The sequence below is a fragment of the Alosa sapidissima genome, chromosome 5, assembly GCF_018492685.1.
Source record: "Alosa sapidissima isolate fAloSap1 chromosome 5, fAloSap1.pri, whole genome shotgun sequence".
Lineage (NCBI taxonomy): Eukaryota > Metazoa > Chordata > Actinopteri > Clupeiformes > Clupeidae > Alosa > Alosa sapidissima.
The window spans coordinates 19,849,616-19,877,493 of NC_055961.1; the positions used below are offsets into that span (position 1 = coordinate 19,849,616).

General features: G+C 40.8%; 1 protein-coding gene and 2 long non-coding RNA genes across 3 annotated transcripts in view; 2 read left to right on the plus strand and 1 right to left on the minus strand.

Moving 5' to 3' along the window:
• The first annotated feature begins 2,076 nt into the window (after nt 1-2,076).
• On the plus strand, nt 2,077-3,577 carry LOC121709262. Its single transcript, XR_006031881.1, has 2 exons — nt 2,077-3,151; nt 3,316-3,577. It is a non-coding gene; the product is annotated as an uncharacterized LOC121709262 (long non-coding RNA).
• A 6,002-nt stretch (nt 3,578-9,579) lies between these two features.
• On the minus strand, nt 9,580-12,535 carry LOC121709458. Its single transcript, XR_006031960.1, has 3 exons — nt 12,444-12,535; nt 12,258-12,336; nt 9,580-10,302 (listed from the first exon to the last, which is right to left on the minus strand). It is a non-coding gene; the product is annotated as an uncharacterized LOC121709458 (long non-coding RNA).
• Nucleotides 12,536-14,440: 1,905 nt separating this feature from the next.
• Nucleotides 14,441-27,878, plus strand: part of tmem135 (transmembrane protein 135) — an 18,552-nt gene continuing 5,114 nt past the window's right edge. Inside the window, exons 1-12 of the mRNA XM_042092862.1 lie at nt 14,441-14,603; nt 15,313-15,440; nt 17,558-17,650; nt 18,723-18,756; nt 18,966-19,031; nt 19,978-20,024; nt 20,154-20,195; nt 23,992-24,150; nt 24,960-25,029; nt 25,431-25,598; nt 26,509-26,572; nt 27,383-27,459. Coding sequence (XP_041948796.1) covers nt 14,463-14,603; nt 15,313-15,440; nt 17,558-17,650; nt 18,723-18,756; nt 18,966-19,031; nt 19,978-20,024; nt 20,154-20,195; nt 23,992-24,150; nt 24,960-25,029; nt 25,431-25,598; nt 26,509-26,572; nt 27,383-27,459 — 1,089 coding nt within the window. The 5' untranslated portion in view covers nt 14,441-14,462. The remainder of the gene's footprint in view (nt 14,604-15,312; nt 15,441-17,557; nt 17,651-18,722; nt 18,757-18,965; nt 19,032-19,977; nt 20,025-20,153; nt 20,196-23,991; nt 24,151-24,959; nt 25,030-25,430; nt 25,599-26,508; nt 26,573-27,382; nt 27,460-27,878) is intronic.

A 27,878-nucleotide genomic window follows, 5' to 3' on the forward strand; every position in this document is an offset into this window, starting at 1 on the left:
GTCCTGGACCAACATTGTAAAGACGGTCCTGGACAAACATGACAATGTGGGTCCTGGACCAACATTGTAATGACGGTCCTGGACAAACGTGACAATGTGGGTCCTGGACCAACATTGTAAAGACGGTCCTGGACCAACATTGTAATGACAGTCCTGGACAAACACGACAGTGTGGGTCCTGGACCAACATTGTAAAGACGGTCCTGGACAAACATGACAATGTGGGTCCTGGACCAACATTATAATGACAGCTGGACAAACACGACAATGTGGGTCCTGGACCAACATTGTAATGACGGTCCTGGACAAACATGACAATGTGGGTCCTGGACCAACATTGTAAAGACAGTCCTGGACCAACATTTTAATAATGGTCCTGGACAAACATTGTAAAGACGGTCCTGGACCAACATTGTAATGACGGTCCTGTACAAACATGACAATGTGGGTCCTGGACCAACTCCAGGACCATGTACGAACAAAAGCGACTGCTTTAGCCTATTACCAAGCTACATTAGTAGTCCAAAAGTGTACACCTTAGCCAGTGAACTAACATTACACCGGCTTGGAACTTCACATAGTTGCATGCTGCGCCTACCTATTAGCAAGCTAATTTGGTAGCATAAATGTATGTTCTCTAGCCTAGCCTCTAACATTTGCAAGAACTAGATGTACCGCATAGCGGTACAAAATATGACCGCCGCTCAGTCCTGTACATCCGTTCCGCGAAAATAAATCACACTTCAATTTGTCTCCATATTTTACTCCATCCCCCACTCTTGAAACTTTTGTGTATGCTTGTTTGGCATGCCTGAGTGTGTGTGTGCGGCTGCACAGAAAGTAGCCTACTGGTGCTGAAAAGGTGAATAGATTGTAGAATAGCCAAAGAAGATGTAGCATTGTTATAAAACCTTTAAAATCTCTAAACAATCACAAGTAGGGCAGTTCATCACAGTTCATCCATTGCAACTGGATTGATGAAAGGTCACTTACACCTGTAGGCTACATTGTATTTGGGAAAAGCAAAAGGTATCAGCATAATGTTATTTATTTATTTATTTATTTATTTATTTTTTTATGTATTTTTAAACAAAAACATCTCTGTCAGTTCCATGCCGTTTTCAACAGCTATCAAAAACAAAGGTCATTTTTGGATGGATGGATTTTTTGTGAATGTTTCTTCTTCTACATAATTATTATGACCGCCGCGCAGCGAAGCGGCGGTCATATAGGTTTAGTCAGATTTTTTTTTTTATTTATTTATTTATTTATTTTTTTTCTTTTTCGCATGCCCAAATTTCCGTCAATGATTCCCGGGACACTGAAAGACCGGGGTACATGAAACTTGGTGGATAGCATGGAACCATCGTTTTTCGTTTTGATCTGTAGCCCCCCCGCTGAATTGGACCCCCCGAAAGGAGGGTAGGGCAGACACAGTTCTCTGTGAATATGTTGAGAACTGTAGGGCCTAGGATGACCATTTTTTTCCGTATGTTTGCCTCCAGGGGTCATGTTAACCCATTTCATGTGCACACATGTGCACAAACAGATACACACACACACACACACATACATTGCCAGTAATCATACGTATGACACATACTCACACAGTAGACATATGTACGCTTGCATGCACAGGCACATACGCAGGCACACACACAAGCACGCACACACACACACACACACACACACACACTCACACACCCACACACATAACATAAACATAACACAAACAATCAAGAATTTCTAAGAATTATGAACAGGCAAGATGGAGGTGGGGTTGTATAAAATGAATTTTACATGTGAAATCTATGAACTAATCAAGTTTTGGTACTTGTTGTCTAGCAGATACCAGTGAGAATTGAGTGTGGATAATGCAATTTAGTGAGACAGAATCATATAGGCCTTTCAGCGTGATTTCTTTTTGTGGAAAAAATGTGCTGGACTGGGCGGCGGTCATATTTTGTACCGCTCTGCGGTACATCTAGTTTTACAACTATTTTACACACAAATATGCAAGGAAAGGTGTCACGGGGTGAGCAGATGGGAAAAGTGGGGGAGGCCAATAACGTTGAGGACGGGGGTCTGCACGGGGGTTAATTAGGTGAACACCACAGTGGATACCTCCATCCTTTGTTTACATAATTACACACAGGTGAATAACGTTGATGGTAAAAGCTGGTGATTGGTGCACGGGGGAAAAGCTTGAGCTTTTAGGGACCCTGCTTGTAGTCACTTCACGTGTCTTGGTGGGGAAAACGGTTGCACGTTGCAGAGTGAGAGTGGACTATCGCGAGTGGAGCGAAGACGGAGTGGCTTTGCCAACCGGAGGAATAGCTGTTCCAAGACCACCGCCTTGCCTGTGGCCTGTGAAGTTGTCTGGGTGAATCCCGCTCCTACACACTGCGTTGTTGGATGTCTGATGGGTGAAATCGTTCACCCCTCACGAAGTTAAGTTATTGTTTACTGTGCTACCTAGCTGTCGCTAACCCCTTGTGACTGTGAACCTTGGATTACGATTGTTATCATCTTATTTATGAGGGATCGCTGTATTCTGCCTTCCCTCTGAGAACTGCCACTGCTCTGCGTCTGCTTAACTTTGTGACTGTGTAGTTACTATATTGTGCACGCCATTGACTTTGAACGTGCGTGTTGCTTTACCAAGAACTGTCCGAATGCTTTGTGCTTGTCCGACACATTTCCCACTGTGACTGTAGCTATATTGCACACGCTATTGATTTTGCACTGCTTTATCGGTACTGTTTGAATGCTTTGGGCCTGCCTGATATGAACTCTGTGGCTGTGTAGCTACTATATGGCCCACGCTTGTTGATTGCAATTGCGTGTTGCCTCCAGAACTGTCCGATGCTAAATGTGAACAAATGCCCACTGTGAACTCAATTTTATCTCTGTGACTGTGCAAGCTACTATAAGACTCACGGCTATTATCCCTGTCGCCTCATTAAGAACTGCCTATGCCCATAGCCTATTGCTATTGCTCCTGCTTTGAGTTGACTGTGTGAAAATATTATTACCCCTCTCTCTGGACTGTGCCCCTTATCCACCTCCTCTGCCCTCCCCTCGCCAATCAGAGTAACGTGGGCCAGCGTAGTGTAACCCCCAGCAGCCTAGCCTTAATTGTAACAATTGTGTATGTACTAAGGATTGGGTGACCTCACTGAAGTGTTGATTGGATTCGTACCTTGTTCTGGTGTGCTTCTGTGCTGTGCTATACCCCACATGTGTGGAACTGTTACCCCAAGACCTACTAGACTGTTGGGCGCTCCGCTTAATCCTGTTTACCTGTCTGTGTAGGCAGCCACTGCCGTCCAGGGTGAGACTGGATTACAACCTGGCCTGCTGCGACCATTGGAGACCACCGGGGTGGAGAGCCGGCGACACAACGACCAGAGTGGGTGCGGTAGCCTACACTACATCTGGTATACAATTCCGGACCCTCGACTGACGGACTGGAGAAGGGGGCGACTGGCGGCAACGGGGACTATCCTTCAGTATTTTCTATTGCCAAGAAATAACCTCTTTTAATGACACTTTAAATAAAACATTTCTTAATTAAGCTCTGGTGTCCGAGTGTTTGAAGGGTACAGTGGTCTCCCTGGGGTAGATTGTGGTAGAAGGAGGTGGTGGTAGTGCCCCTCGCCTGTGACACATACCCATATTGAGATACAAGTTATGGTGACCACTGGTTGTTTCTGAAGGGAAATTTCATAATTGCAATGGGAGAAGCAGAAGGCTCAGAACCGTCTTTCGAATGTTGGTCCAGGAACAACTCTTATGCTACTTGAACAAATCACGGTCACCAGGATAATACACAGGTAAGGTATGTCCCCCCCCCTAATCCGACACGCCCACTGAGAACAAAGTCTTTTTGGCCCCCTGGTAATAATGCAGCAATCACGACCTTTTGCAACTTATAGTTGACAAAGATATAGAGAACATCATGTCCGAAACCAACAACACACACTATAGGTACGAGGAGCAGAAGATACTATCCCAACTTGGAGAAAAACAAGGCGTGATTTGGAAACCTGCTGACAAAGGAGGAGGCATAGTCTTAATGGATCAACAACTATACACCTCCAAAATACTCTGTCTAATGAAGTGTGCTATATGAGATTGGGGCGGAACCCCACAGTGGACTTCAAACTGGAGATTGACAACTTTCTACAAGACTCGTGTGACAAAGGCTACATCAGTCATTACTTTCAAATTACTGTAGAGCGGTGTATCCCCTCCCCCTCCCCCCTGACTCGAGGTTGCCAACCCGGATGCCGAAACACTACTGACTTTGATTACAGTAGTAGAGTACACAGTACTCAGTAGTAGAAAACACAACATCAACATCAGTTGAGGGCTGCAACTTCACTTTTTAAATTACAATATCCTGGCCGGACTACTGTTGTCAGTTGTAAGTATTTTAAATGAACATGATTTCTTAATGTCTAGTAACATATCAGGGCCATTTTATGATTAATCGAAATACATTTGTTATATACGGTTCCTTTAATAAAAGTTTTTGGATTTGTAATAAGTATTTGAAATAGGGTGACCAGATTTGGGTTCGTGAAAAAGAGGACACTTCAGCGGGGGGGCATGTGTCAACAGACATGGTGACTATGTATGATAATGAGCTTTATTGGCCGGCCCAACGCTAACAGAAAAACACTGCCTCAAAAGACTATTTTGAACACTTGAAAGTTTTAAATGTGCAAAAACAATAATTACAATAAAAGCGGGGCTGTTGAGCTCTAATATGCGCAAGATACATTTGGATGGCGACCCATCTTTAATGTTGCATATCTCTAAATTTGATCCAAGGTATTTCTGAAAATACAAACTGAATCTTTTACAGTAGCTCTATAATTTTGACAATCTGTTTTAGAGTTTAATAATCCTGACCTGTGAAAACAGTTGTGTTGATGGGGACTGACGTGGATATGTTTGGTCTTATTATTAGGCCTACCTCTTTTCAACCCATTATTATTAGATATTTCTTTTGTAAAGAAATGGGCCTACATCTATCCCTCATGTTATGCCAAGATATTTAATTCACCTGAATATAGGCTACAGTAGATAGAGGATTATTGACATCTGCTGTTGTCAGTGTGCAGGCTATCCCTTAAAGGCAGTTTAAAGGGATAACCAAAGTGCAGTTTCCTACCCGAAACTAGAAAGTTGCTAGGTCGGCAATCGTCTAGAGAAGGCCGCTTAGACAATGGCAGAAGTGCCGTTCGTCATGTTATATTTTTTACAGTCTATGGTTATGAGGTTATGTGCCATCAAAATGATTTTGGAGACGTAATGTTAAGGTCGAAAAACTCTGTTACTTTAGCTGATGAGCTCTCACCCCTCGCTGCCGTTCGATGCTTTGCTGAACATTGTGTAGCCTACCTGTAGGTCGTTGGCACCTTTATTTGTGACCGACGCGTAAGTGTCTGCTTTACTCAGCTTCATGTTGATCTCGACCGAGACAAAAACATGGAAATTTACGTTTGAATTCGTCAGTGAACTTACACTAAACAAGGAAGTTTGCGCTATTGAGGTGACTGAGTGACCAATTAAATGTTGAGAGAGATTAGGCCTACTATCGACCAATGACGGTAGCTAAGGTCAGGCTCTCTTAACTCAATGCAAAGCGAACTGAAGGGGGAGGGCGTGACTAGTATGTGAATGAAAGACATAGATATATCTATGAATAAAAGAGAGAGCAATGCAAATTCACTGTAAACACGTTTGAGGGTAGAATAACAAAATCCCGGACGACTTTGAAATTCCGCCCGGACACATTTTTAGGTTTCAAAAAGAGGACATGTCCGGGCAAAAGAGGACATCTGGTCACCATAATTTGAAATGAACATGATTACTTAATGTCTAGTGACATATCAGGGCCATTTTATGATTAATTGAAATACATTTCTTACATACAGTTCCTTTAAATCAAATATTTGTTTTTTGCTTTAAATAAATTAACTATTTTACGGTAATGCCCTGAAATATTTTGAGTTAGTTTGACTGTTCAGGTTTACAGTGTATGCCTGTTAACTGTTATTATGACCGCCGCGCAGCGAAGCGGCGGTCATATAGGTTTAGTGAGAATTTTTTTTTTTTTTTTTTTTTCTTTTTTTTTTTTTTTTTCTTTTTCGCATGCCCAAATTTCCGTCAATGATTCCCGGGACACTGAAAGACCGGGGTACACGAAACTTGGTGGACATGTAACCCCACATGGATAGCATGGAACCATCGTTTTTCGTTTTGATCTGTAGCCCCCCTGCTGAATTGGACCCCCCGAAAGGAGGGTAGGGCAGACACAGTTTTCTGTGAATATCTCGAAAACCGTAGGGTTTAGGAGGACCATTTTTTTTTTGTATGTTGATCTCAAGGGGCCATGTCAACCCATTCCATAACCACTCATTTCATGTATAGCGCCACCTAGTTAAACACAAAAAAGTAAAAATGAGGTGGTGTAATTGAAGGTATCTGTGACCTAACATAGTCAAAACTGCACGAAATTGGAAGTGTAGGATCATTATGACACCCTCTGTATGCACGCCAAGTTTTGTGGAATTCCGTTCATGGGGGGCCACACAATAAATTAATTTATGTTACTATACACCAACTGGCCTGTAGGTGGCCGGAGACAGTTTTCTGTGAATATCTCGAGAACCGTAGGGCCTAGGAGGTCCACCTTTTTTTTGTATGTTGGTCTTAAGGGGGCATGTCAACCCATCCCATTACCACTTATTTAATGTATAGCGCCACCTAGTTAAAAATTAAAAAGCAAAAAATTAGGTGTTTTCATCTCAATATCTCTGGCTGACAAGGTCAAAACTGCACGAAATTAAAAGTGTAGGATCATTATGACACCCTCTGAATGCATGCCAAGTTTTGTGTACTTTCGTTCATGGGGGGCCTTACAATAAAATAATTTATGTGTACATTTAGTGACGTACACCAACAAGGATTCCCGGGACACTGAAAGACCGGGGTACACAAAACTTGGTGGGCATGTACCCCCACATGGATAGCATGGAACTGTCATTTTTCGTTTTCATCTGCAGCCCCCCCGCTGGACTGGACCCCCCGAAAGGAGGGTAGGGCAGACACAGTTCTCTGTGAATCTTTTATGGTATGTTGGTCTCAAGGGCCCACATCAACCTGGCTCATAATCACTCATTTGTGATTTGCCCCCCTCCCCCCCACCCGCCCCGGTCAAAAATGAAAATGCAATATTATTCTGCTTTAATCGCCCCTATCTTCAGTTAAGATGTTCAGAACTGCACCAAATTTTATGTGTATGATTGACCTGGCATTCTCTGGGGGTCTGGGGGTATGCCAAGTTTCGTAGAATTTCATCCATGGGGGGGGCTAAAAAAATTAGATTATGTGTACATTTAGTGACTGTACACTCATTGGCCTGTAAATGGCGGTGCACACATATAAACATGCACACACACAGGCACCCACATACTATCGGTATTAGAACGGCCGATACATAATTACAAATTCAATAGGATCAAAAGAAAGCCAAAATATTCATCATCATCATCATGGCTGCATTTTCAGTATTGGCGATAAGTAGTCGTTTGTCCACTAGATGGCGCATCGTTGCAGTGAGATGTAATTTTTTTGAAAGTTAAAAGTGTGTTGAAAAAATAATGGACACTTCCTACAAGGACTGTAATTTACCGCAGCGAACATCTAATAAGGACAGGACGATGTTCACATGAAGTGTAAGTGAGGATGAAGTGAGGATGTTTATCGGACATGCTTGGTTTTTACTGCAGGTACGTTAATCTTGTAATATCAATAAGGACCTAGGTAATGTTACCGTTAGCGTTGGTTGAGTGATGGAGGCCCATTTGATTGATTGCATTTGATATAGAAAACTATAAATGCGGTTATACCAAGCAAATTGATAGCAGCACTGTTTGTATCTTTCGACTGTCATTTATTGCACGTGCTACAAAATCATTCTGTGCAATGGAAGATTTACCAACGTTACACCGGTCTGATACAGTTTTGCCTACATGCGTGAGACTGAGACGCCTGTTTATTTTGTTTTAAGTGCGTGCAGGGTGTGAGAGGGGAATCGATGTGCTTTGATTCCAGCTTGGTAGTTGTAGTCTGTGAAATTAAAAAGCACGTGTGTGTGAAGTATCCAAACAATGACACCTTCATTTCATTATGGCTGCTTTAGCAACACACCTTAAGCTACTGTGTAGTGGGTCCCATTTAGAAGTGGCTACTTCAGTCGCGCTTTCCTTGACTCATGGAACTGCGTGAATGTTATTACAACTTTTCGCCACGATATGGCAGTTTAAGTCCGCTTGATACTGTAAGTCGTAAGCCATTGGTTTCCAAAGGAGATTTTATTTGTGTCGCCAGCATAGCCTATTGACAATTTATGTTGTAAATAGGCCTACCTTATAATCCTACCTGTAGCTTAGGGAAGCTAACAGCTTTCTATTAGGATCTAGTTTGTTAGTTACAGTTTTGTCATAACTCCCTAATGCATTTTTGCATTTAGAATAGCCAGAGCGTGTATATCTCAATCTGAAAATTAAACAATATCGGGTGCCTATGGACTAGGCTGGGTGAACCCAGCCTGATCTGCCCGCTATTTATTTTTTGATTTCTTAAAAGATTGAGCTTGGTCTGATGAAAGCCAGACTAGCCATGGACCTCAGTTACACAATGCAAGGGAACATGAATCAGCCTATATTTGCACGAACAATAACGGACAAAAGCTCTTCAACTTTGGCCCGTTAAAATGTGTATGAACAGTCTAGCGACGCATTTCATCAAGGCCCATTTGGACATGTCAGTTATTTGCACCACTGGTTAGATGTAAAACAGCATTTCGTTTCAGACTACTGTTACTTAATTTGTGCATTAACAATAACGTTTCAGACTACTACTTAATTTGTGCATTGACAATAAAGTATTACATGAACTAAAGATGACTAAAATCTTATGTAGAAGAAGAAATATTCACAAAAAATCCATCCATCCAAAAATGACCTTTGTTTTTGATAGCTGTTGAAAACGGCATGGAACTGACAGAGATGTTTTTGTTTATAAATACATAATAAATAAATAAATAAATAAATAACATTATGCTGATACCTTTTGCTTTTCCCAAATACAATGTAGCCTACAGGTGTAAGTGACCTTTCATCAATCCAGTTGCAATGGATGAACTGTGATGACCTGCCCTACTTGTGATTGTTTAGAGATTTTAAAGGTTTTATAACAATGCTACATCTTCTTTGGCTATTCTACAATCTATTCACCTTTTCAGCACAAGTAGGCTACTTTCTGTGCAGCCGCACACACACACTCAGGCATGCCAAACAAGCATACACAAAAGTTTCAAGAGTGGGGGATGGAGTAAGAGATGGAGACAAATTGAAGTGTGATTTATTTTCGCGGAATGGATGTACAGGACTGAGCGGCGGTCATATTTTGTACCGCTATGCGGTACATCTAGTTTTATAAAGTACATGATAATAATGACATACATTTAAGAAACAAACAAAAAACAACACAACAAAGAAATAAGAGAACGGTACAGTGTTCATTCATGAATGACACTAAATTAATTTAACAAGAGCACTAAGGCACAAATTGATGTTGAGAAACACAGTGTAGCTGTTAAGTGTGCACACACTCTCTAATTCCATGAATTTAATGTTTTAATATCCTCAACCAGCACATATCCATTTATAGAGTAATCCACCGATCCCCAATTTAGATAATTACCGAGGGTGTATCTCAAAAAATTTCCCTGCATATAATTCTGGATTTCGGATGGTGAGATTACATAGTCGTAAATGTGCACATCAGTGATATGTCCCATGAATGACCCCTTATCTGGTCCAAGTATTACACTGGGGTTTGCACCAAGGGAACCTCCAGCATGTGCAACTTTCCTGACACTGGGCTTCTTATTGATGACCATCTGAGACATCCCAGTGCTTCCATTCCAGGTTGTACATAGTGAGTTCCACTTATTCAAGTAGCAAGGAAAGCCATAGAAAAATATAGCCTTATCCTCAATGAGCAATTGATAGCCTGGTGAATGCCTAGATATTGTGAGAGCAGCTGGTTGTCCGGTTATGTTTAGCGTCAAGAGAGAAATGCTGCCTAATCGATCCGTGTAGAACCGTAAGCAGATAGTAGCTGAGGAGAGGGGCTTTGAGAGTAACGGTGCAAGTCTCGCGTAAGAGCTGGCGTATTCCTCTGGAAAAGAAAATACTTGTCCTCTGAGATCTCCTTTATCTGTGAGACAACAGAAACAATGCAACACATTATTATTATTCTCAGGTGTCTTTTTCTGCAGAGTATAGCTTGAATGACAGTGTTAATTTGTAAATAGCTTTTAAGTGTGAATGAATGTAAATGTCACCTTTAAGTAAATCGTTCTCATTTTTCTCTATTGTATATCTTTCTGTTAATATCTGGGTTTTTTTACATTCAGTTTTGTGTCATTCACTGACAGATTGTGTCTGTGTATTTAGCCTAGTTCTTCTCCAGAGGGTTATTTCTGGTGATCTGATTTCTGTCTCTGTGGAACAGGGTGCTTCTCAAAAGTCTTGAAAAAGTCTGGAAGTTTTGTTCATAATGCATGCACAAATAATTTATGATGCTCTACAAATAAGGTCAATGTCAGTTCATCCAGCCGTTCCAGTGGTTCTGGCGATACCACTTTTAGCTCCAGCCGGTCATACAGCAGGTCAATGATCCAAAACATATGTTCAGATAAACGCAACATTTTTTACTGAACACTAATTCAAGTTTCTGTCATGGTCATCTCAGTTCCCTGATCTGAACTCCCTAGAACAGCAGTGGGGTGTCCTTAAGAGGAGAATGCACAAGAGTGGACCTATAAATCTGGACTATTCGGAGATATTCTATAAAGAGGAATGCTCTCAAATCACCTACTTTGTATTCTCCTATTTATGACATGTTAAAGGAGAAGGCTCTTTTATTGACAAAGGGAGTCAAATCAAGTCAAGTAATATTTATTTATATAGCACACTTAAACGCAATGTAATTGACCCAAGGTGCTCAGAAATAAAATAATAATAATCTAGGCCTAGAGAAATATGTACAGTAAAGTTAAAGATGCCAGTTAATATAATGCAGAAAAGAAATAGGAATAAGATTTTAAAAAACAAACAAGGGGAGAAATTAATGGACATTATAGGCCAAAGAAAATAGATGGGTCTTTAAATTTGATTTAAAACTACTGATGGTGGGACAGGACTTAATTTCTATAGGGAGATTATTCCAGAGTCTGAGGCTTTGCAAATAACCAAATACAGGGCTGCCAATAATAGTGGTATACGAGTTTTGTTAAAAATATTTATATGAGAATAAAATTGGCTTCACTTCAATGTTGAATTTGTCCTCATTTTTTCATAAAATGCCCAAAGATTTTTTGGTAACACTTTACTTGGCAGTATCGACATAAGAGTGACATGACACTGTTATGAACATATGACAATGTCATGACACATGAACCCTAAACCTAACCCTAACTTGTTACAAAAACCAAATGTCACTTAATAACAGAAGCGCTATGTCATAAACGTGACTTGTTTATGACACATTCATGACAGTCTCATGTCACTTTTATGTCCATAGTGTCAAGTAAAGTGTAACCGATTTTTTTAATACCTTTGTTTACTCATCCTTACCAGGGGTGCCAAAAAATGTGAAGGGTGCAAAGCAGTGTGCAACCATAATGATAGACGTATACTTGTGCAATGCAAATATACGTTCATTTAGGTATCAATGAATACTTTGTCCATTGTTGCAGACATGTCTTAGTCAGGGAGTACACACAAATTTGTGATCTTGTAGAGGATATGAGTGTGGCTTGGGCTTTAGGACACATATTTTTGTGCAATATGTGAACATTTGGTCAAATGTACATGTATACATAGGCACATTTTTTTACATTTTGAATGAAATGGTGCATCAAACAGTAGAGTTGCGGTAAGAGTTACATGAGCAGGGGATGGAGAGAGGTTAAGAAATGTGTTTTTTTCCGGATACACTCAGATCCGTGCAGTGGTCATACTATGTAGCCTAAGCCTACTGCTATGCTATACATCTACACATAAACAAATAATTTTCAAGATACAAAATGTATCTTTTTGAATACTTTTGTATTTATTTACTTATTTCTTAAGTATTTACATGTTATGCACATATTTTTAAAAACTAACCTTGAGATGTTATGGTGCACCATGTAAGTAAAAGGAACATGATTGTATTTTTCATAGCTTTTCTTTGGGATTCAATTTTCTGCAATGCAATACAAGAAAGGATATCAAACATCAATAAATAAAACAAGATAGGGTTTAGTAGTAACAATTGTTCCATATGACAAAGTGCCTCAATTCTATGCTTACCTCTGTAGTACTCACAAAAAGAATTGACAGCAACTGCAATTATGTGTAACTACTAGGCTTCTTACCAGCCTTTATAGTGTGTAGATGTCCTTGAAAACCATGTCTGTTAAAGTCTAACCCTAAAGCAAATGGGCTCAGCTGAGTAAATAAGCCTAAAAATATTTACAGAACAAACTTAAAATAGACTGGACTGGATTGGACAGATGTGGGCTACTAAATAATGACAAATTCTGAATTAAAGAAGTATATGTGAGATGTAGGCTATTTCAATGGCATTGTTACATTACAAAATGTTTGTGGGAATCTTTATTATTTATTATTTATTCAAAGTGAGCTTGCATAGCCTAATTGGCAGCACAACTGCACGGGGACGATGTAACATGAAAAAACAATCAGTTATGCCAACATTTTGGTTTGTTTGTTTTGTGACTTTTCATCTGCAGGAAAACCATCTTCACATTATTAAGTTTAAGTTCAGTAGGCTATCAGTAGGCCTACACCAAGCAACAGTTAATCTAATTAAACTTCCAACTGGGGAGGCAATAGGACAGGTGGGCAATGACATAAGCAAAGCAACTGGCAACACACAAACCAACCCAGTGATTTGGTCAGTCTAACACCTATTTAAAGATGCAGTGTGCAATTGTTCAAAGGAGCTGTTTGCATGTTCTCGTGCCTCAGTCAGAGACTTTCTAATGTGGAGACACGGCACTCAAAAAATACTCCATAGAAATGCATGGGGCTAGTTTGTCACGTCAATATGGCCGGCAAAACGTCGACATGTGAATACATTGAGCCAATCATGTGGTGTGATGTGAATACATTGAGCCAATCATATGGTGTGTTGTGAAGACATCGTGCCAATCATGTGTTGTGATCTCGCCGCCGGAGCAAGATTGGTGTCGTGAAGCCTTGCGCACGCGCAGTTCGACCCAAAGACTGTGCCCGATGAGTGCCCATAAAACGTTGGTATATGGCCGCCGAGTGGAGGGACTTGCCTAAAAGGACTTTGCCTCAGTCTTGTGATGTTTAGCTTTGGTGTAACAAGCCTACATATCCTTCACCTGCCCACACTCTAACAACATATCTGCATGAGAGCACAATTTGCTTGCCTGCTTGAAAATCTATCACAGGGGAGACACAACAGCATACATTTTATGACCTCCAATAACCCCAAACACGACCTTTCTGCATAGTCTGTCTGCCTCTTCATCCCCTCCATGTTTGGTACTGTCTGTCCACTAGCCACTTGTACCACTGTCTTTATGCCTCACTGTTTGCGTGCTATATTAGCACATTAGAACATATGCATAACCCCCCCCCCCCCCCCCCTCCATGCCACAGCCGAACTGTGGCCACATTTTTCATTTTCTTAAATAGTTAAATATATAGATATATAGACTTTACTTTACTTTATTTCTGCATTGTTGCACAGTTGACTTACTCATTTGCACTATCACCATGACCACTATCACCATTGCACTACCACCATGACACTCATTCACACAGAGCACCTTAGAGCACCTTACCATACCTTACTATGCACAGAGAATCACAGGCTCAGCCCCTGCCTCAGTCATTGCAAGCGCCTCTGATTTATTAATCACCACTATGTGGATACTGTTTTTAGAATTTATTTAGATTAAGTGTTAGTATAATTTGTAATTTTGTTATTTGTATTTTAGTATATTTTTTATATATTGTATTAAGTGTTAGTATAATTTGTATTTTAGTATATTTAGCATATTCTTTATCTTCTAGCCTACTGTCCTTACTGCGTAAATTGTGTTTTTATATTATATACTTTAATTACTCTTCTGCTGTTAAAGAATGTGTTTGTGTTGTATGTATGCTGCTGAGACCTTGAATTTCCCCTGGGGATCAATAAAGTATCTATCTATCTATCTATCTATCTCTTTCCCCGTACTTTGGCCAAACAATCTTTGCTTTGGCTAGTGTCGCGCGCGTGCACTCGAGCGCGCGCGCCTGTACGGGTGCCTGTTGGTCGTCTCTGCAAATATGGCTGCTTTCAGTAAGTCTATACCGCACAGTTGCTACGAGATCGGACATACATGGAATCCCTCATGTACGTTATCGACACTGCAAGTTACGGCGGGGGCTTTGGAGGTGTCCTTCAAAATTTATGCACCGCTGTATCTGGTGAGTCTTCACACTTCACTGTGCAGTTACGAAATAATGAACCCCATTCCCTAAGGACGCTTAGCAGTGCCGATGCTAGCTTGCTTGCTACTAGATGGAGTAAGTAAGTTAGGAGCATAGCGATAGCTATCGCTAGCGGACCATCGCAAGGCTATCGTAATTAGCTGTATTGTCGATTTGTTCGAGCGAGGCAAAAGTTGTATTCGAATTTTCTAGCTATGTGTTTGTTTTCCCGTCCTGCAAAGCATTGGTTTTTAGTCGTGGGGTGCAAATTAGAGTTGACTGACAAGTCGTTGTTATCATTACCTTTGCCACCTGACATGTACAGCAAGCTAACTTAGCCGTTTAGTTCACCTCATGAACTTGGGTTAAAGTTCTGTGCCCAAAGTAGGCTTACCTTTACCATAATACTCTGCTTGGTTGCTTGTTAAAAACAATCCAAACATTGGCAACCACACATAGCAGAAGAATTCCTTGAGGTTGTTTTTTGGACAATGAACAAGGTGATCAGTTATCATTGTCTACAGTTTTTGCATTCGTGTTTCAGTTGTGTCACACTTTCATTGTGTGTCATAGGTCAATATTTAGACATTTACTCTATAGAAGTCGCTTGGCGTCTCCATTGCCAGAAGAAATTCAGGTGTCACTGAGGACCATAACGTTCAGCAATCCCTACTAAAATATATATATTTTTACTCTTTTTTTTCAGATTGCAGCTATCCTAAGAAGAAGGAAAAAAGACTATTATATCAAGAGATTACTACCTGAGATTTTGCAATCTACTTCTTTCCTTACTGCAAATGGAGGCTTGTACATAGCTTTTTTCTGCATTCTCAGGTAAGGTTAAGTCAGCCATGCATTTGTCTTTTAAATGTGTAAAACTAGTGTTAGCCTGTGTGCATTGCAGAATTCCCATGTGAAAAAGACAGCAAAAGTTTGGTACCAAATGCATTATTGTCTGTCACAACATGCAAGTCGAGATAACAAGAATTTGGGTTAAAGGAGAATTCCGGTGTGATATTGACCTAAAGTGTATCGAAACATGATACCGAGTGTGAACGTATGTCTCATAGCCCATCTCGGCTTGTCCCCTGCACTCCAAAATCTGGCGCTAGTTAGCCGATGCTACCAACATCTTTTTCAATAGTGGTGCTTCGGCATCGGGCTAGCCATGCAAATAAATCACTGTTTTACACCCATTTACGAGGCTCAATGTATCTCCACACTTCATTGGTAGACTTCCGAGGGCCCTGACATTTAAAACGAGACATTGAGAACTTTGAAAAAGCACTGGTAGTTTACTTACAAGACGATTTATACAGACAGTATCTTCACGAAGTTTAGCGTTTGCAGCCATCTTGAATTTAGTCACGATAAGTCGAGCAACGAGTAAGAATGAACAGCTATGATAAGGGATCAGATTCCAAAAATAATTCAGTGGAAATGCATGGATTCCAGTTTCTGCTACTGGAAGAAACTGGAATCCATGCATTTCCACTGAATTATTTTTGGAATCTGATCCCTTATCATACCTGTTCATTCTTACTCGTTGCTCGACTTATCGTGACTAAATTCAAGATGGCTGCAAACGTTAAACTTCGTGAAGATACTGTCTGTATAAATCGTCTTGTAAGTAAACTACCAGTGCTTTTTCAAAGTTCTCAATGTCTCGTTTTAAATGTCAGGGCCCTAGGAAGTCTACCAATGAAGTGTGGAGATACATTGAGCCTCGTAAATGGGTGTAAAACAGTGATTTATTTGCATGGCTAGCCCGATGCCGAAGCACCACTACTGAAAAAGTTGTTGGTAGCATCGGCTAACTAGCGCCAGATTTTGGAGTGCAGGGGACAAGTCGAGATGGGCTATGAGACATACGTTCACACTCGGTATCATGTTTCAATACACTTTAGGTCAATATCACACCGGAATTCTCCTTTAAAGAGTAGCTTTTCATCATCTCAGTATTTGTTGAAGTGGTTGAATTCAGTCAGCATATTCCTCTGATCACTGGAAATGGTTTCATTCCTCTAATCCAACGGTTCCCAAACTTTTTTCCCTGCGTACCACCACCTACATCCTGACTTGGCTCGCGTGAGACCTCGTGGGACGACCACCATCCGACACATAAAAACGTAACACATTCAATTGACTCATTCCAGGCATCATGTTTAATTAGCTGCCCTACATGATAACAAATAACAAAATCAAAATGTGCAACTGGTCAATGAGCTCTCACACTAAAAAAACAGTGTGGAGAACCACATTATGAAACACAAAGAACAAAGAGAGAACAGGCTTGAGACTTTTCTGACATTGCCCTTTTCATCTTGCGTACCCCCTAGTGGAAGCTCACATACTGTACCACTGTTTGGGAATCCCTGCTCTAATCTAGCCTGGAAAATCCAGACCCTGATAATCTAGAAAGATTAAGGGTCTGGCCACGAACAATGTAATGGCCCAACTCGAGGGACGGCACCAAGCAGCATTTGAAAATCTCACTGCACGCAAATTGGATAACACTAGACCAATGTTTACTCTGAATGATTCCGGACTTCGACGCAATTGGATAACACTACGATCAATGTTGCAGCACTGTCGTCATCAGTTTAGCTCGCCTCTGGCACGCTATCAGATACGATTTGATTGGTTCCACGGGATGCAAGGGGAAAAAGTAACGTGCATCATTGCTCGTTGCCAGAGTGTCTCCCAGAGACAATTCCATTGTGCTGTTGTGAGAACTCTGGATTTTAAGGGTAGCTCTAATCATTAATGTTAGTTGAATAGACTAGTCATAGATATTTTCCACCTGTACATAATATAAATCCCAATGTCAAAAAATCAAATCAATTAAAAAAATCCAGAGAAATGGATTGGATTTTATCACCCACACCCCTTTGTGCGTGTGTGTGTGTGTGTGTGAAAATCCATGTTTTAATAACTCTTGTGTTGTGCAGGAAACTGCTCGGAGGATTCTACTCTTGGTCTGCGGGCTTTGGTGCAGCGCTGCCAGCGTCCTACATCTCCATCCTAATAGAGAGAAAGAGCAGGTGTGTCTCCGTGTGAAGGACAACTGTCCATGTAATGTGCTGTGCTTTTGATAGTAGGGTTGCACGATGCGCCGGTATTAGAAAGACATCTCGATACCCTGAAATTAAAAATGTTAGTACTGATAGTTTTAAGAATGTTATTTAAATCAGGTTTTAAAGGAACCGTATGTAAGATTGTGGCCAAAACTGGTACTGCAATCACTTTCAAATTACTTGTAGAGCGGTGTATCCCCTCCCCCTCCCCCCTGACTGGCAGAGCTGGGTGGCCCATCAGGCCAAAACACAACATGACAACATCATTTGAGGGCTGCAACTTCACTTTTTAAATGACAATATCCTGGCCGGACTACTGTTGTCAGTTATATAAGTATTTTAAATGAACATGATTTCTTAATGTCTAGTGACATATCAGGGCCATTTTATGATTAATTGAAATACATTTCTTATATACGGTTCCTTTAATAAAAGCTGGATTTGTTATCTTTTGAAAAAAAATGAAGTGGCATTTTCTGTTCAATGCCTATTTTATTACTTCTACTACTGATGTTTTGCCATGATATCATTTCAGTATTGGTATCAAGTTACTTTGGCATGGTATCATATCAGTCATAATTTTGGTATCATTACACCACTAATGGATGAGTCGTCTTTATTGTCAATGACCAGACTGATGCGCTTAACACCTTTTAATCGCCCCATGGGCGTTTCGGGCAAGACACCCTTCTTCAGCGTGATTATGGCGATTTCACCTTTGTCACCCGATAGGCATGCTTAAAGTACCTATTCAAACTTGACCCCCACACGCAGTCTTTATTTTCACAAAGAGATATTTCTGTTCACAGGTCTCTACCTCTACCATTGCAAAACAGTAATGGTCACTACACCACATATAACATTAATTCACTGCCCCTTCCCAAGTAAACAAACAGATCACGTCACAGACACAGTCACATAGCGTGCGTGCCTACGTGCGTAACAAACAGGCACGTGCATGTAATACTCTGTGTATTTTGGCACTCCTTCAAAATCTTAATTTGTCACTTTACACGGATTGGTTGAAATGTTTACACAGGAGAGGACTTCTAACAATATACATGGCAAACCTGGTAAGAACCTATTAAACAATGTAAAATTGTTTTTGAAAATGTTGGTATACCACAGGATGTTTGTATATAGTTTATACGTCACACTTTAACAGATGATCTGTTAAGTTTCTGTGTCCGGACTGTCCAAGTCAATTGTTATCAGTTTATATACCACAGGATGATTCAGTATAACTAGTTTGTTACAATGTTCAGATGTTTGTCGTTTTCAGGCAACAGAGACGGTGTTTCGTATGGCAGTCACTAGAGGGATCGTTAATCCACTCAAGCATGGCGAGGTATGGCAGAATCTCCCAGCCTTCACTGATCGATGATCTAAAGTAGAAGTGTCAAACTCATATTAGGTAGTTGGCCGGAATTGTTGGAATGAGACCTCGTGGGAGGCCGTCATTCTCTTGGTCATTATCAGTTTTCTGCATGGGTATCAGTGTTGTTTCATGATCTCACTTAGGAGCAAACAAGTACACATAATGTACTGCTGTCATATACTGCTCTTTCTGTCTTGAAATACCTTCCTTCCATGTTTTTTGTCCCTTCCTTCATGGGGATGGTTTGTAGTGTTGGTTTAATCAATTTATCACGTCATGGAGATATTGCTTATTACACATTGTTGAAGACATCTGGATTGTTAATTAATTTTCCCTTCCTACCCAAAACATCTGGGGGGCCGTATGAAACCTGATGGCTGGACTGATCCGGCCACCAGGCCTTATGTTTGACACCCCTGATCTAAAGAGTGAAAAACTAAATATCCATATTATATGTTTTTTCCCTGCCAATAATTCTCTGCTCGGCCCCGGCCGTGGTTCAACTGGCCGGTGCACCTGGACCGTACGCCGGCGACCCGGGTTCGATTCCCGCCCCGTGGTCCTTTCCAGATCCCACCCCGACTCTCTCTCCCACTCACTTCCTGTCATTCTCCACTATCCTATCACATTAAAGACATAAAAAGCCCAAAAAATATACTTAAAAAAATACTCTGCTCTTCAAGAAATTAGATATAATTCTGTGTACTGGTATTTTTAATGCACATTGAACAATTTGTATTGTAATGACAAGCGTTCGGAGGCTTGACCAGAGGACATTTCGATTTTTGGTAATTGAACATGTAATTTCTCTGTCCTTAATGGCTGGACTACACAGGAGCACTGCTAGAAATGTTTAGCCCCCTGAGTCTGGTTGCAGCACCTTAACGCTGGGTTGTGTTGTCCCCTTCTCTCGCAGGTGCTGCTGTTCTGCCTCACTGCGTCGCTCTACATGTTTTTCTTTCGGTGAGTGGAACAGCTTACAACCTAAAATGGTCCGCTGTCAAAGGCTTGTAATTAGAACAAGAGTCTCTTGATGCTCACCTGGGCGCAGCTATATCCAGATTTTCACGTCTTTCAAATCTGTCCTTACAGGTGCAAAGACGGTCTGAAAGGATTTGCTTTTTCGGCTTTGAAGTAAGTGTGTGTGTGTGTGTGTGTGTGTGTGTGGTGTGTGTGTGTGTGTTTGTTTTGTGTGTGTGAGTGTGTGTGTGCGCATAGGTCCATAGGTTTGCATATGTATTGCACTGCATTCTTAATATTTCTGTCCCTGTACCATTTTCTTCACGTGGACATAAGTAAATGGTTAAAATGTGTGTGGGGGAAAAAAACAAAGCAATCACACAAACACCCAAAGGAGAACTGGAACTAAAGCTCTCCTCAGGTCTGTTTCTCCCTTGTGATCAAGGACCAGGTGTCCTCTGTACATCAGCCCTGAAGCCAAAACACAGATAACCTGGGCAGAGTCCTCCCCACCCGGACCTGTTATTGGAAGTGTTATTGAGAATCAGCTCCGTCAAATGTAACTTTTAAATTAACTTCAAACTAAATTGCTTTGAAAGAAAGAAAGAAAACCTGCTCACCAGAAATGTTACCTCTTTTTGCCAAATTTGAACACACCTCTGGCTTGAACTCCACATCCTGCTAATCTGGCTTTTGTAATATACCTGTGTTTGGATACAAGTGGACAGATGCGGCTCAAAACAAAACATATACAGTGCTGGCCAAAAGTATTGGCACCCATGCTAAAGTTGACTGAAAAGAGGAATATAAAATCATCTTTTGGAAATTGATCTTAATGCCTTAAGTGAAAAATGAGGAAATATCTAACCTTTAAGGACACCAATTTTCTTAGTGAATGAATAATGTATCATAAATAAATAAATGTTCTTCCTTAAAATACAGGGGTCATAAGTATTCCCACCCCTATTTTAAATTCCCATAGAGACAGGCAGATTTGTATTTTTAAAGGCCAGTTATTTCATGGATCCAGAATACTGTGCATCTTGATAGAGTTACCTTGGCCTTTGGAATTAAAATAGCCCCACATAATCACATACCCTTCACCATACCTAGAGATTGGCATGGGTGTTATTTCAGTTAGCCTATTAGCTGGTTTGATGCTCATTGAGCTCAATGCAAATCAAACCAGCTAATAGGCTGACTGAAATAACACCCATGCCAATCTCTAGGTATGGTGAAGGGTATGTGATGATGTGGGGCTATTTTAATTCCAAAGGCCAAGGTAACTTTATCAGGATGCACAGTATTCTGGATCCATGAAATCACTTAAGGCATTAAGATCAATTTCCAAAAGATGATTTTATATTCCTCTTTTCTGTCAACTTTAGCATGGGTGCCAATACTTTTGGCCATCACTGTAAGTATATATATATATATATATATATACTCTTTTGATCCTGTGAGGTAAATTTGGTCTCTGCATTTATCCCAATCCGTGAATCAGTGAAACACACTCAGCACACAGTGAACACACAGTGAGGTAAAGCACACACTAGCTGTCAGTCATGCAATTAGCTGCACAAGAAGCATCTACGACCTTTGACCTTTCACCCTGCCGTAGGCCTACTTGTAAATCCGCAGCGAGAACAAAGGCAAAAGCACAGAAACGGCAGCGGCATGATCTTGCTGGGCTTAATTAATACCCATAGTCCATTAGGACTTGAATATGAAAGCACAGTGGTAACAGACTGGCTGGTTCCAGTCGTGCATTGTCTGGTGTGTAGGTCTAAAGTAAAGGAAATTGAAGAGAGTGGGATTTAGCATTAGGGACTTGCGCCGTTCGGGTATCTAACCCAGTCTGCCTGTGTCCGAGGCGGAGACACTGCAGTTTCTACAGCGGGGAAAATAAGTATTGAACATGTCAACATTTTTTTTCAGTAAGTATACTTCCAGTGAGGCTATTCGGATGAAATTTGCACCGGACATTAGTATTAACTTAGGTAATCCACACATATATAAAAATCCAAACATTAATGTCTAAAAGTAGTGTTATGAGTAAAAAAGTGGAATGGCACAGGGAAAAAGTATTGAACACGCTAAGAAAAAGCAGTACACAAAGGCGAGGAATGACAAGGAACAAACTGGAATCTATAAGTAGTTCGAGAAATTGTCCCTCCTGTCTGTGCAAATTGATATAAGATGGGTTAGTACATACTGGTGGACCATAAAAAGGTTTTTTATTACCAAGGTGTCACACAAGAAACATTTCATGATGGGTAAAGGCAAAGAGCTCTCCCAAGACCTTTGCAACCTTATTGCAAAACATATCAATAGAACTGGTTACAGATGCACTTCAAAACTTCAGAATCATCCAGCAAGCAGTATTGGAGCCATTATCTGCAAGTGGAAGAAACATCACTGCATCATCAACTGACCATGCACAGGATCTCCTTGCAAGATTTCTGACCAGGAAGTCAGAAGGATAGTCAGAAAAGCCAAGGACCACTCTGAGAAAGCTCCAGAAAGATTTGGAGGCAGCAGGTACAATTGTTACAGAGAAAATCCTAGGTAATGCACTCCACCACCATGGCCTCTATGCACGCTCATCCCGCATGACTCTTGCTGAAGAAAAACATGTCAAAGCTTGTTGAAAGTTTGCTACACAACATTTGAACAATCCTATGAAATACTGAGATAATGTATTCTGGTCGGGCAAGAGCAAAATTGAACTTTTCAGATGTCATACTACCCACCATATTTGGAGGGGAAATGGCACTGTGCATCACCCTAAAAATACCATACCAACAGTGAGGTTTGGAGGTGGTGGCATCATGGTCTGGGCTGTTTTGCATCTCATGGCACTAGCAGACTTCATACAGTTAAAGGAATGATGAATGGAGTCATTTTGTTCTGGGAGAATCTTTACTTCCACCAGGATGATGAGGATGAGACATGGCTAGACCTTCCAGCAGGACAATGATCCAAACCATTCAGCAAAGGAAGCTCTCAATTGGTTTCAGAGAAAGGAAATCAAGGCCCTGACTTCAATTCAATTGAACAGTTTTGGAAATTAACTAAAGATCAGGATCCACAAGAGGGACCCCTGAAATATTCAATATTAAAGGAATATCTGTTTAAAAGAATGGGCCAAACTCGTACCAGAATACTGTGACTGATTAGTTTCGTCATACAGGAAATGCCTTGAAGCTGTCAGTACGAATAAAGGCTTTTCCACAAAGTATTTAAGAAATTTCAGCAGGCGTGTTCAATACTTTTTTCCTGTGTCATTCCTCTTTATTACACATAACTCTACCTATGGACATTAATGTTTGGATTTTTTTTATATGAGTGGATTATCTGAGTTAATACTAATGTCTGGTGAAAGTTTCATGCAAATAGCCTCATTGGAAGTATACTTACTAAAAAAAATGTTGACGTGTCCAATACTAATTTTCCCCGCTGTATATGGCGTCTAGTTCTGACATCGTATAGCATCACTGAAGGATAAAATATCCTACCCCACCCCCCGAGAGATGGAATTGTCCTGTGCTGTGTGATATCTAAATCTGTCCTGTCAGTACTGGAAGGAGAACGGACTAGTTGACTTGCAGTCTCACTGGTTTTCTGTCGTGTTTATAATAGGCAAAAGAAGAGAATACATTCCTTCCTGACTGAGAAGGTGTATATGAAGGCGCTCTCTACCCTGCACAGATCTTTAACCATCCTCTATTTACTCTAATTCTGTTGTATCTTTGGTGAAAGGAAGTCCAGAAAAACTAAAGGATGATCCACCATGTAGCTTTTTGCAGTTTTTGATGATCCACCATGTAGAATGCAGTTTTTTTTTTAATTTGTTTTGTGACGTTTCAAGCCATGCGGCTCTTCCTCAGACTTACAAACAAGGCAGCAAAAGGAAGGGAAGCAAGTATGCTCTTACTCACTTTCAGTTTGTTTGCTTGTTTTCTGTCAGGTTTATCGTCGGGAAAGAGGAGATCCCCACTCATTCCTTCTTGGCTGAGCATGCCTACGCTAAGGCCCCAGAGCGGGCTGCAGCAGATGCCCACCAGGGGGCGCCACCTTCCAGAACCTCATCCATTACAGCCTTCACCAAGAGGCTGCTGGACGCTCTGTGAGTGGAGCACTGAGGGGTGGGGGAGGGGTAGAGGGTGCACTCGTCTTGTCATCCCATAGCCTCCCATAGCGGTTGATTTGATTAATTCTTTCAGTATCTTCAGTAATCTTCTTTATAACTAACATGTAAGTTAATCATGCATTAGAGATGTCATGTGCACAAAAAGTGTGAAATACTTATACTGTTCCATGCATGCATTAATTCACACACACAATAACATGAGCAGGGATGCAGACACGCATGCAGAACACAACAGAAATTACTAAACAGCTGTGCAATATCACTTAAATGGGGGGCAGCCGTGGCCTACTGGTTAGCGCTTTGGTCTTGTAACCGGAGGGTTGCCGGCAAGGCACCTAACCCCTCACTGCTCCCCGAGTGCCGCTGTTGTTGCAGGCAGCTCACTGCGCCGGGATTAGTGTGTGCTTCACCTCACTGTGAGTTCACTGTGTCCTGAGTGTGTTTCACTAATTCACGGATTGGGATAAATGCAGAGACCAAATTTCCCTCACGGAATCAAAAGAGTGTATATATACTTACTTACTTACTTAAATGTCAAAATCAAACAATTCAATATTGCGTTACTTCTAAGTTGACCAGTAGGATATGTACTTTTATGTATATGTATTTTATTTATAAAGTTTTACATACAACTTTGGATATATTATATTAAAAACAGTCCCCACAGTCGGAGCTCAATGCAACAGAAGTCAGTACGCCGTCCTTTATGTTTGTTCATAAGTATCCATGTGTGTACTCCCATATGTAGCATCATGTGTTTGTGTTGTGTATGTGTGTCCCATCAGGTGTAAACATGGGCCAAGGCATCGGTGCTGCAAGCACTACCATGACAACTGCATATCCTACTGCATCAAAGTAAGACCTCTTTGCGCTGCTTTTCCCTTCATGTGTCTATGTAATGTTACTGTAGCCAGTGGGCACAATGCTGTGCAGTAAGTGAACCTCAATCCACAACACCAGAGATGTGCTAGCGACAGACGCTAGCAACAAACGTCACTACACATTAGCTTATCTTAGCGTAATTCACTATACTGTAAGTGGGTTACACCAGTCAGCCCAGTTAGCTCCCTTTTAGCTATAGCCGAAGAGGTGTGACCCACTTCCAGTGAATTATGCTAAGCTAGGCTACCGATCTAAATAACAGGACCATGCCTGACTACTCAAAGCATATTACATCTCCATGTCTGTGTGTGTATCTCCATGTGTCTCCCTCGTGTGTCTGATCGTGGTTGTGTTTGTGTGTCGTTGTCCGGCAGGGCTTCATCCGGATGTTCAGTGTGGGCTACCTCATTCAGTGTTTCCTGAAGGTGCCCTCTGCCTTCCGACAGGCCTTCACCAAACCCTCGCGACTAGTCTCACTCCTCTACAACAAGGAGAACTTTCAACTCGGAGCCTTCCTGGGCTCCTTCGTTAGCATATACAAGGTAAACCCGTGTCCCAACCCCCTCTAGCCCCCAGCCATGGCGTTCCACAAACTAGTTACATGTACATTTATTTATTTATTTAGCAGATGCTTTTATCCAAAACGACTTGTCAATTATATTACAAGGGCCATTGTCCCTGGAGGAACTCAGGGTTAAGTGCCTTAACTTACTGTACCTACAACCTACAACTTTTCAGGCTAGTGCATGCTAGCCCAGCTCCTTAGCCACACGCGCCCCAAATTAGTTAATGTGTCAGTGGTTTTTATTCCAACTCTAAGAAATATGTGTGGCTACTCCATTCTTTGTAACTTTATAGCAGTCATCTCTTACAGATTACAAAATGTTTACTCAGATCCAATCCAAGCATAGGGGATTGGGTAAATCTCTGTTGTGCTGTCAGTTGTCTGGTCTCTCACCATAGTACGTATAGTACGTATCATACTCTAAAGAAGCTGACACCTTCTTCCCTTCACAGCAGGAGATGCAGTGTCATTGTCAATTTATTTATATAGCACTTGAATACACAACGGCAGTTGACCAAAGTGCTGTACAGTGAGACAAACAAAACAAACAAACAAACATCATATCAGGCTTAATACAGAGGTAATCAGTTAACAAAAAAACTAAACCAATAAGTAAAAAATGACAAAAAGAAAGAAAACTATTTATTAATAACAATAAACCTGTACTAAAGGTAAATACCACTGCTAATAATATAAAATGAAATAATGTCATATCTATACCGGTATACAGATACAGGCCGCATAGAGGTCCAGCAGTCAAACTGTTTACCTGTGTCCTGTTGTCAGCTCATTCTCCTCTCCTTTCTGTCTGTATGTTTGTCTGTCTCTGTCTAACTGGTTTGCTATCTATCTTTCCATTTCTCTCTCTCTCTCTCCCACCTTCCTAGGGCACAAGTTGTTTCTTACGTTGGATAAGAAACCTTGACGATGAGCTCCATGCACTCATTGCCGGTATGCAACACAGTGTCTCCACTCCTCTACATAACATGCATGAGTGACAGTAGGGTTGGCAAAGGATATCCCCAGCACCGTGATTCAGCCGTAGGCACGAGGCATCACCACTGCCTGAGAGGCAACAGTTATACTACCAACTAAATTGAGTTTCATGACAGCAGATTTAGATTTATTCTGTTTATTCAAATTTGTAACTGTACAAATTTGTAGCCAGAACTGTACAAAACTGTAGCCAGAATGTTCAGTATCAAGCGTTCCAATCAACAAATGCTGTCACTGTGCACGTTCATTTGTACTTTTGCCTGTTTTTTCCGTTAAATATTCATTTGTACGTTCCCCCTTCTCAGATTAGTCCCTTTCCTCACTTGTAAAGTGTCAAATGTAACGCAAAAATTGCCATTCTGACTGGGGTTGTTCCAGGATATTAATGTGATGCCTCTTGTCCAATTAGATTAGATCAGATTCAACTTTATTGTCATTGTGCAGAATACAGTGTACAAAGTACAAAGACAATGAAATGCAGCTTACGTCTAATCAGAAGTGCAAGATACATGTACAGATATTTGCAGTGTAGTAGCAGTAACATTATAAGAGTAGTAAGAATAATATAGATATATGCAGTGTATTAACAGTAATATATTATAAGAAATACAGAATGAATATGGATATTCAGTATGAACCGTATAGACCGATATGTACAGCTATGTGCAGTGGGGTAACAGTACCATTGCAAAGTCAATCAGAAACTTCTACAAACAACTTGTATGGCTTTTTTTTTTATCCTGTTTGTTTTGTCCTCCCTTACAGGATTCCTGGCCGGTATTTCTATGTTCTTCTACAGGAGCACCACTATCTCAATGTATCTCTTCTCCAAGCTCGTGGAGGTCAGTAGGCCTTATTATTAGTATATGTGATATTATGTATGTGTACATTACCAAGTGCACTGGGTTGGCTGATATATCTTTCTGTAGCAAAAAAAAAACCAAAAAGGCTGTATGTGCTGAAGAAGTGCTTCTATGTATGTATATCTGAAGGACACATGACATGTTGTCTACAACTACGCTATTCAAGAATAATAGGCTAAATACTGTTGAAACAGCATGTAAGAAATATGCTCTCTAATTACCCTTTAGAAATTCTCTTAAATCCTTATTCTCAAAATCTCCTTAAGGAATCATTTGTACCTTGGATGGATGCAGAAATTTAAAAGGGTTGTAACAGTTCACCCAAGTCATCCTATAAAGGGAACGGCAGAGTGCAACATTGAATGGGAAAGTAACTGCACACTAGTACTTTGTACTCG